This window comes from Serinus canaria, chromosome 2, assembly GCF_022539315.1.
Source record: "Serinus canaria isolate serCan28SL12 chromosome 2, serCan2020, whole genome shotgun sequence".
Lineage (NCBI taxonomy): Eukaryota > Metazoa > Chordata > Aves > Passeriformes > Fringillidae > Serinus > Serinus canaria.
In genome coordinates, this window is record NC_066315.1 from 2,461,010 (window position 1) to 2,471,822 (window position 10,813).

A 10,813-nucleotide genomic window follows, 5' to 3' on the forward strand; every position below is an offset into this window, starting at 1 on the left:
GATAAAGTTTACTGATTAATTTCCATAGGGTTATTAGTTTTCTGTGATAGCTTTAGGATGGTGGGTTTTGACATGGTCTCTAATAAAGGTCTGCTTCTAGTTTTGCTCCCCACTGGGACAGTGCATCTATCTTTTACATGCTGAGAGGTTTCTGTATAATGAAGGGATGTGCTGTTGCTGTTTGATCTTTGTGAGGGCATTTACCAAATTTGGGAGAGGGGGGATTGTGGGTAATAGTAAAGATAAGACTTTCAGAACTCTTTGAAAGCAGGACTCAGGAGCAGAAAGAGCAGAGAACTTAGAGCAGCTGTAAAGTCTGAAAGTGGAAAAGTTGCAATAGTACAGCAAACAAGGACGTGAAACAATAGCTTGAGTTTTCTGCCAGGTGCTCGCACTGATAGGAAGAATGGAGAGGCTTTGTGGTGCTCCCCTGCACAGGAACATCTCCAGGACCTTGGAGCTGCACCTGGAAGCCATTCAGGTGGCCCAGGCACGTCGGAAGGATGAGATTGGGAATGCTGCAAACCCCCAGAGTCACAGGGGACCACGCTACAGCAACGAGAAAGGTAATGCTGATCATTCCTGCAGCCCTCAGAGCTTTCTCAGGGGTTTACTTGTGAGCTTGTTCCACTTACATTTTTAAGTTTGCAATACCCAGCAATTCTTGTCACTTCAGCAAGGAAGTTTGCAAATACACTCTTGTTACTTTCGAAGACTTTAAATTACTTTGAGTTCTACTGTTTTTTTTGTTTGTTTTTTTTGTTTTGTTTTCTTGCTCCTATTTTTAACAAATTGCTATTTTTTTTCCTCTTGACTAGAAGACAACTGTAAAAACTCCTCAGTGACGTTATACAGCCATAAGTGGTTGTCCTAAAAGCAAAAATGTTCTCGTTTTTAAGCTGGTGGAATTATTTCCTGGTTTGGCTAAACTTTCTTTTCTCTTCAGCTTATAAAATAATTAAAAAATTGCCAGTGTTGTGCAGAACAATTGTCAACCTTCCCTAAATCACAAACCCACCAGGAATGACATTCCACATTTCCCAAATTCTGTTGAAGGAAAGCCAGAATAACCTGTAGCAGCAGTAAATGTGGCAATTTGTGGTTTGGGGTTAAAGACGATTTTATCTTCAGAAAATACCTGGGTCTCAGAACAAAAGAGGAATTCACTTCTTCCTGCTGAAATGAAGTGGACAATGAGGTTCCTTTGGCTGCAGAATAGCTGCTCTTGTGATAAGCTGAAGAGAGAAGACATGAATTGACATAATTTTTGCCAACTGAATTGCTTTTTTAATTCAGGTGTCAAAAATGAAAATGTAAAAGGAATGTAAAATGTCATGCCCTTAAAACAATAGTCCTCTATGCAAACTGGCTTTTAAACTTTCGTGTGACTTTAATTCCAAGTGTGAGTCAGGAGTAGTAGAAGGAAGATTCTTGGCCAGGCAGGAGAAGTAGGACACAGTGGTTAAGTGGATTATTATGATTAGATTTAATGCCAATTCAGCATCTAAATATTGCCAACACTGTAAATAAGAGCTCTGTCATCTCTTACAAGGAGTTATGGCATCAGCAGGTCCTGGTCCCTCCTGTTGAGTCACAGGTTTTTTGAGACCCCCCTCCCCTCCTGAATTCCCAGAGAAGTGTAGGAGCTGCTTGGTCCACTTAGTCCCAGATTTCACCAGCATTTCTGTCTGAAAGGTTGCAGTATCAGCAGTTTTGGCTGGAAATGGGCAGGTTTGCAATCCCTGGCCTTGCAGGATTTGCAGTTGCAAACAAATCCCCTTTGGAGCTGCTTTACGATTTCATTTCTGTGTTTGAGCAGGTATTTGTGCTTTTACTCGTCCATCCAAAAATCAGTGTTCCCTCCTTCCTGCAAAATCAAAAAACAGCCTGCAGCCTCAGCAGACCAGTTTGCCCAGTATCCACCAGCATTTTGGGCCCTTTTGCAGCATTTTGGACCCTTTTTGCACAGTCAGTTCACGTGAGATGTTGCAGCTGTAGTTACCGGTGCAGCACAGCTGCTCCTTGAGCACGGTTTGCTCTGGGCTGTGAGTTGAACACATTTATACAATTAAAAAAAATTAATAATTTGTTGGACTTCTGGATGCTGGGAGTTTTAGACTTTCTGTGCTGCCAGACGCTGACCCCCAAGAGAGCACTACATTGACCTGAGGCCCTGGAGAAACTTCCAGAATGGAATGACAGAACTGGGACCGTGGGTGTGGAGTTGGGATAGAAGTGTGTGATATCACAGGGTGGGAAACTCAGAGTTTGAGGGTTTAGAATACAGTGATGGATATAAAGCAAGATGGAGGTTTTGGGATCGGGGCTGGTCCTTCTTCTTCAGGTTCTTCTCCATGGGTTTGGGTGGTTTTGTGTAATTGGACAGAAAAGTCCATATTTCGGACTTTGAGTGATTAGTTTTTGGATTAAAAGTGAAAATAATTCAGGTGTCATTTCTTAACTGGATAGTTTACCCTTAAAAGACCTTGTAACAAGAGCTAGTTTGCCATTTTGTTCCTTTTTAATGAAAGGCTGCAGAACTCAGGGTTTGTGAGACTGTAACATAGATAACAAAAAACCCACCTAAGTCTAAATGTGAACTATTGTCTCAAGTGCCTTCAATCCCCACCTCAAAAGAGGCAGAAACGTCAGAACCCAGGACGTTCTTCTGACTGCCCTGGGTGACTTGAGACCCTGGCAGGGGGCTCAGAGACCTTGGCATAGAGTCAAAGACACCTGTGCCTTGGATTTTAGCCCATGGAAACAATTCCCAACTTTGTGTGAGGAGTTACAAGCCACAAGGGTTTGAGTAGAATGACAGTGAATTTATCACAAGGTGAAAAAGTAGAATTTTGGGGTTTTTTAGAATGGGGGTTCAAGAGGCAAGATGGAGCAATCTGGGTGTGTTCTGTCTTCCTCCTTCTTCTTGTCCTCCATCTTCTGCTGTGATGGTGACACTTCTGGATTGGTTTAGAGACAGACTGTCTAACACAGGTGGTAGTTATTGTAAATAATGTTCACATAGTTTTTAGTATAAAAGATAACTCTGCCCTGAAGGTGGTCAGTGTGCCATGGACAGATCTCAGCAGGTCAGAGAAAAGAATGTTATAGATAACAGAAAATAAACAGCCTTGAGAATGAGAGCCAAGGAATTCCGTCGAGTCTTCTTCAATCTTGGGGCTGGGAAAAAGAGACTTTCTAACACCTCAGGGTCATCTCAACACCAGAGACCTCATCATAGAAATCAAAACCTGGCAATAACATTTCCAGGCTTGTCCCCTGATGTGTTTTCCCTGTTGTTGCAGGTGTGCTGGCCCTGGCAGCTGCCCTGCGAGCCCTGGCCGGAGCCACGCGCAGGGCTCGCACCGCGCTCTGGTGCGCGCTGCAGCTGACTCTGCCCAAATCCCCTCCTGCTGGACCTGAAAACCAACAACAACTCCTGCAAGAGCTTCGTTCTTCAAGCACAAGCAGCCAGGAAAAAAGCAGCCTGGAGCAGGAAAGCAGAGGAAGTGAAAAAGCTGAGGAAGCCAGGAAGATTTTGGAATAATCGGCGATAATAAACGGAAAGCTGAGGATGGGGAGGGAAGGGCTCAGGTCCTGCCCAGCAGCGCCAGAGGTGGATTTCATTGGATGTCAGGAAGGGGTTAATTAAAAAAAAGGGGTTAATTAAGGTGCCTGGTCAGTGCTGCAGTTGTGGTACTGTGATTGTGGTGTGGAGAGACACAGCTTGTGGGAGTGTTGATGCAGTTTAACATTGCAGGTGTCTGCTGCTGAGAATTGTCATGTTCAGAGGAGCTGAACAAGAGCTGAGCTCTCCTCCTGTGCTTACCCAAGGCTCTGAGCCCAGCCAGGACCTGAACAACCAGAGTCTGGTAGAACTTAATTTAGGGTATTTAAAGGTACTCAGTAGTCATTCAGGGTTTCTTTTATTTTCATTTTTTGCACCATGTGTAGTTCTTTCCAGAGCCAAAGTGATCACTGAGTAGCTTGCACCCCATCACTGTGTCAGGAGCAATCCATGCTGCTGTGGTGGTGTTTTTTGGGACAGGGTCTCTCTGTTTGACAGGAATAATCAGTGTTCAGTGCTGGTTTTCAGAGAGTTTTGTGCTGCCAGTCCAGTTTCCAGCAAAACCAGTGTGAGCTGAGCTTTCCCATAGAATTGTCCACTCTGGTTTTTCCATTAAAAAAGTGGATTTTTGTAGCTTTGCAGTGTGAACTGCATGGAAGTGCACATTAGCAGGTGTTAGTAAACTTGCTCAGGATTAGAAATCAGATTTATTGGTTCCTCAGTGGGGTTAAAACCAGTAACACTATAACACAGTATGCACTTATATATAAAAAAATATTATTTGTTACTAATATGTGTTCATGGTACTATAAATTTTTTCAGACACATTCCATATTTATTTTAATGCCTTCATTGAATGTTTCTTTTAAAAATCTATTTTAGTAATATGAAGTTAAATATTTTGCCAAATCTTCAGAATTATGAGATTTAATGATTTACTCAGGAACTCTGTACATTATTATATAAATATACACGTGGTATATAGGGTCTTTTTTGGGAAAGGGATGTTTGCAAAATATTTACACAAAGCTAATTATGTACTAGGTTACCAAAGCTCTTTCACTGATTATTTTTATTGGTGTGGAAGGTTTAATATATTTAATTGCTGTTCATTAGTCTCCCTTGTGTGGCTTAGACAATCAGAGTGTGGTTGTTCAGGGTGAAAACTAGTAAAGAATAATTAATTCAAGCGGTGATCTTATGGCATTTAGGAATATTTTAATGCTTTAACAACTGTCTCACTGTTCCACAATCTCCTAACATGTACTAATAATTAAGGTTCTTGAGTGTCAGGAGATTAATGAACAGATTTGGAGAGCAGTTCTTGAGTTAAAAGTGAATTAAGTTGGGGATATAAGCAACACTTGAAGGACAAAAATGAAGATTTTTATGTCATGTGGTGTTCAGTGTCAAATTTGACATTTTTGTGGGTAATTATAGAGCTGTTCATGTAGATATTTGTACTTGCAAAATTGTTCCAAATGCAGTTGTGTGGTTCTGGATCTGTGGATGTTTCTAGAGCAGATTTTGTCTCAGTAGTGCCATCCTTAACTCTATTGAGGCGTGGAAATTTGTAGCTATAATTCACCCAGGCCTCACTGTAATCCACTGGGTGAAGTTTAAAAGCAAAAGTAGATAGAAATCTGATAATTAGTATAGCAAAATTATGCATTTTCCCCTAAAAGAAGTGAATTCCACTTAAAAGATTATTTCAAGCCCTAGCCTAAAAAACAGGTACCAGAGTTATTTTAGTGTTTTCTCACTGTGTACGTGGAATTTAGTTGCACAAACTAATTTAAGAAGGTTCAATCTGCATTTGTGAAGCTGATTGTACTCCACAGCTTAAAAGTGGAGTTTGCAGGATTTCAGTTCCTGGGTGATTTGGGGGCTTAATTACCCAAATTAAAATTAATTTACCATTGCTGTGCTGATAGGAAATCAGAATTTCAGAGTCTGGGTCTTGGGGTTTTTTTCTGTTGACACAGCCAGGGTTGTTTTGTCGTGGTGAATGTTTAGGGTGTGATTGGTTCTTATTGTACTACTCACCTGTTAATTAATGATCTTAATTAACTGATAGTTAATGTGCCTTTAACAATCTCATTTTTCCAGAGCGTTAAAAAGCTGTGTGGTCACTTCTGGTTCCAATTTCTGTTTAAAAAATGCGTTTTTAAAGGGTTACACGTGACTGCAATTAGCTGGTGTTGTTAATTATGTTAATTGCACTCAGGAGCTGCTCCAGGCTGGGTTCCTAAGGGAGCTCTGGGCTCTGGAATGTCCCCCTGGATCATGTGCTGGGTCAGCTGCTCCTGCTCATGCCCTACAAATGCTCCTCTTTCACTTGGCCTCGCTCACTTTCCTTCACAAAAACTCCAGCTCTTCAAACAGAAATAAGGTTTTATTTAAAAAAATAAGTTTTAATATTTTTTTTAGTGCTCTTTTCTTTGAAGGACTTGGCCATGGACAGCAGCAGACCTAGAAGGAATTTGTGTCTTCAGTTCCTAATTTCAGAATGCTCCACTTCTGTTGTTTTATTACAAAACCTTTTGAATTTTAAGGGGGAAAAAAACCACTTTATTTTGTGAAATAACACCTGGAGTTGCAGTGGCTCTGTCAGTCAGAACATCATTTTTGCTGCCTGGTGTTTAATTTTGCTGCAAGGTACAAATCCTGCAAGTCTTGCACTGAGTTTTTGGTGTGAATAAGCACAAGTAGAATGCTTGTGGGTTTAGGGGAGTAATTGTATTCACATTTTATTGACTTCAGGGAAAGCAGAATTGAGGATTGTGGTCACATTTAAGCCAAAGAGGTGGTTTTGGTTAGGAGTTGGTTTTGATTTTTAGAGAGAGAAAAAAAAATTGCCCCTTTCCCTCCTCATTTTGAGAAGCTATCAGGTAAAATTCAGTTTATTCCCCTTTTTTCTACCTCCACCCCTGCAATCACCTTTCATGAGATTTAATTATTTGGGGTTTTTGGCCTGTTTTGAAATACTTTAAAATTTTGGGGGTGAGCTGAAGAAGGTGGCAGAGCTGTAGCCAGTCCTGGTGGCAGGGACACTGGACTGCTCCTCTTGAAATAAAAACACCCAGCTGTCCCTTTTTAAATCAGGATTATTACCAGGGTGCTTTTTGATAGCTGCTAGTGAACCTGTAATGCTTTAAAATCCCAAATTGATTGTCCAGTACAGCATAGACTTCAGAATTACAATTATTTCTGCATTCTGTGTAAATAACTGAAGGGGTTTGGTGATTCACCCTTATTAATTCTCAGAAGGGAGGCCAGCAGCAGGGAAGAACTCTTAATTATTTATTTTTTACTTTATTTTTTAACTCTTTTTTTTTTTTTTTTCTGCTTATAGGTTTTGTACCTCTGTTTTTCTGTACCCACAGGGTCCCTCTGGCAGTGAAGTTGCTCTGATGCTATTTATATAAACCAAAACTCAGAAATTGGGAATTATTTATTATTTCCATGAGAGCAGCATGCAGGGAGGTTATTTGAGTTCATGCTGCTTGTCCTGCTGTGGCCTTTTCAGGAGTGGGTGACTTTAATCCCCAAACTGCTGCTATTGCATTTTTATCCTTTTTAAACTGAATATTTTTCTTTGCTGCTGGAATTTGCCACCAGGACCAACATTTTTGTCTGTCCCTGGGTATGTGAAATTTGAGAGTGGTTTGAAATTTGAGAACTGCTGCTCCAGTTCATGCTAAGTCTCTTATGGTTATTTCTTTTGAAGGAAATCAATGTTTGAAGGTGGGGATTTGGTGAGTGAGAGGTTTGCTGAGGGATTTCTTTTTGCTGAGAAGAGTCCAGGTTTTTGCACTTTTCCATAGCTCAACTTCCTGGCAGTGTCTTTGACCTGCAGCCCTTTTTTTTGGGATAAAAAGGAGGAAAAGGGAGCTTCAAGAAGGAAGGAGCCCAAATTCCAGTGGAGAATTCTCTTCTTTTCCCTTCCATGTTCAGGGAGGGCTTGAGGGACCAGGAATCTTGGCTTGAATCAAGATTCTTTTCCCCTCTGGATGCTGGCAGGGTGCAGATTTGGGCAGAGTTGGTTTCTTCCTGCCCTGCCCTGGTGGCCAACCTTCCTGCCAAAGGGGCCAGGACAGGGCTTGGGGACAGCTGGCCCAGCCCAGGACACGAGGTTGTCCCTCTGGGATCAGGATCAGCTCCTCTCCTGGCTGCTGGCAGGATTTAATTGATTTATTATTCCCTGTGCAGTTTATCCATTTATTTCCCAGACTTGGGAGGTGACACAGAGCGAGGAGAAGTGAGCACAGGATGGGTTTGGTTGTGGTTCATGTCTGTTCTTCCCCCAGGGGCAGAATCCACCTTGGCTCTGTGAGATCTTTACTGAGTCACCATTAAGTCTTAGCTCTGATTCTGCAGGAAGTTGGATTTTGGTTTTGTTGAAATACTGTAAAAATTATGCAACAAACAGACCTTAAGCCTATATGTTTATTTTTTAAAAGTTTTATTTTTGCCTGCTCTGGAAGCTGGGCATTGGAATATTTTTCTTTTTTATTTTTTGTCCCCTTCTTTAAGAGTTTCAATTTTCACAAATGCTGCGAGGTGGCACAGCCCAAAGCAGTGGGGTTTGGGGATTTTGTTCTTTATTTCTGTGGCAGAGTATGTGCTCTTAGCTGCAAAACTAAATGTTGAATTCTTTATGGCCACAGTCTGCTACAGATTTATTCATTTATTTTTCCTAATGGAGTCGTTGAAGTGGAAAAACTTTGAGTTATTGATTATTTAGTGTTTGTAGATTGAGCAGGAGCAGGGAGCACTTCCCATCAGTCAATATGAGGGCAGTTGACTGTGGAATATATATTTGAATTATTATTTTTGAATAATTGGGCTGCTGAAGAGCTGAGTGTGGCCCTGCTTCCATTGAAGCCCCAGCTTTTAAGAGATTTCTGTCTTGATTTGGGTTTGTTGCTTTGCCTTGACTTCAGGAGCTCATTAAACACAAACTCAGTGACTCACCTTGAACTTCTTTCAAGAAACTCTGGAGGGATGAGCTCCCAGCCTCTTTTAGAAGGATTCTTGGAATTGGCCTGGATAATTTTGATTTCTCTCAAAGCTGAGGAATGTACCTGCTGCAAGAACTGGGGGTTTTCTGGCAATTTTTGCACCTTGTTTTCTCCTGTTCTGCTTCGAGGGAAATTGAGCCTTAACCATGCAGAGACTTGATTTATTATTCCCTGTGCAGTTTATCCATGGCAGTCACCAGCACTTTTTGGGTTTTGGGGTTTTTTTTTTTTTTTTTTTTTGGTTTGTAGCACTTGAGATATCAATTATTTTTTTGGTAGAGAACTGCTTTGTAATTTTCTAAAATAAAATTATAACTTTGCCAAGCAAATTTATCAGTGCTACAGAATGGAAGGTCCTTATTTTACTTCATTAGCAATACTGTAATTAAAGGTGCAAAATAATGTGTTTAATGTACTTGTCTGTGCTGTTAGAGATGGAAAATAATTGGGTTAGGAGCAACTTCTAAACAAATTGAGGAACTAGAGTCATAAATCCTCTTTGCTTGTTGCCAAATGAGCTTTAAAAAGGAAAATACTTGCATATAGTGTATTTTAAAAAAGCACTGGTTAGAGAGAGAGTAAATCAGAATAAAAATCATTGCCAGACAAAGATTGCTTTGTTTTTTGCTGACCAAAACACAACTTGTTTATGCACAATAGTTACTTAATGAGCATAGGTTTTTTCACAGAATTAGGCTGTTTCCAATATATAGATGGGAAAAATAAGTTTCCTTTTATTTTTTATGACAGATACACAAAGATGAACAGTGTCTCTATTTTAATATTACTGTTTGAAGTGTATCACTTGCCTGTGTGTTGGTCAAACTCATTTCCTTAAAATGCCCCATTTTACACTGCTAGTGAAATATTACTGAAGGAGATTTTGGTTGGGCCCAACAGAAATATGTGAAATTATAACTTAGCTGAAAAAACTTGTTGATTATGCAAGATTTTAATCATTAATCAATTTAGGCTTATTTAAGTGTTTCTGTAAAACAACTGTGGATGTTTGAACGCTGCAAAAATCTTACTTCTACCTCTTGTGTAACATCCTTAAAATTCCCCTTCACAGATGTGCTCTGATGCCACAGGGTGTTGTGCACCTTAACTTGGGAATTTCTTCTGCTTTTCCTTTTCTTTTATTTATTTTTTTATTGTGGACCACCAGGATGCCTTGCTATGTCCACCTGTACTGAACTGATGGGGTTTGTGTCACGTGTGTGAGTCTTCAGAAACAGGAGAATTCTGTAATAAGTCATGGCCAGTGTAATTTTTGGTATTTTCTATGTATGTGGTTGGATTCCTTTTATTTAAACAATCACCTGTATTGTGTGGATGTCCCTAATAAATGGTGACAGCTTGTTTAGATCCACTCACACTGTTTCTCATGCTGAATTTCAGTTTGGTAATTCTACCTTGAATTGACCTGTTCTGTGACAGAAATTAAAACCCTTTGTGTTTTTTGTGACTGGTTTTATTGCCTTAATTCTGGAAGAATTAATTGCCTTCATTCTGTGGAAGTTTGGGCAGTTGTTGAACTTGGGGCTGAGGGATCTCTTGGATCACCCAGAAAATTCAGATTTGCATCAGGTAGTTGAGAATTCAGAGAAGAGTTCAGTGAGGATGTTATGGGGGAATTGGGATGAATTTAACATTTTTCTCAAAATAAATTGACAAAAGTCCCAGATCTGGTTTTGTTGGCAGAGACCTGAAGCAAAAGCCAAGAATTGCACAGGTAACAACAGAATTTGGCTGGTTTGTCCTGTGCAGTTGAGTGTGATGTTCTAAACCTTGACTGGGAAAAGTTCCTTGCTTTAGAGTTTAAAAATTTAAAAGCATTTTTTCTTTTCTGGTGATGGGCAGAAAAAAATTATTGGTGTGATTTTTTTTTTCTTTGGTGAAGAAGTTATAAAACTTGTTCTAGAAGTTATAAAATGGTGCTTTGGATAATCTAAAGATGTAATTTTGAGGTGTTTCCATCTCCAGCTGAGCTGTGCACCTCAAATATCCCAAATGATCCCTTCTGAGCAGGTTTCTGCTGTTGCTGCTGATTGGACACGTGTTTGATAAATGAATTTTGGAGACCCTGCCAAGAAGCCTCCTCTTTTTCTTGGTTGCTTTGATACTTGTTCCAAAACACCTGTGATGGAATAAATGCAGCTATTTTAGTGGGGCTGTGCTGGCAGCTTGCCAGTGGAGATACTTTGCAAAGCAGGCACAG

The 10,813-nt window shown here is 40.3% G+C and overlaps 1 protein-coding gene across 2 annotated transcripts in view; it reads left to right on the top strand.

Moving 5' to 3' along the window:
* LOC103813045 (uncharacterized) overlaps positions 1-10,055 on the top strand; it is a 28,499-nt gene extending 18,444 nt beyond the window's left edge. For both annotated transcript variants that reach the window (XM_009086255.4, XM_030233762.2), the window contains 2 exons: positions 386-566; positions 3,306-10,055. In XM_009086255.4, coding sequence (XP_009084503.4) covers positions 386-566; positions 3,306-3,547 — 423 coding nt within the window. In that variant the 3' untranslated portion in view covers positions 3,548-10,055. The remainder of the gene's footprint in view (positions 1-385; positions 567-3,305) is intronic.
* Positions 10,056-10,813: the final 758 nt, after the last annotated feature.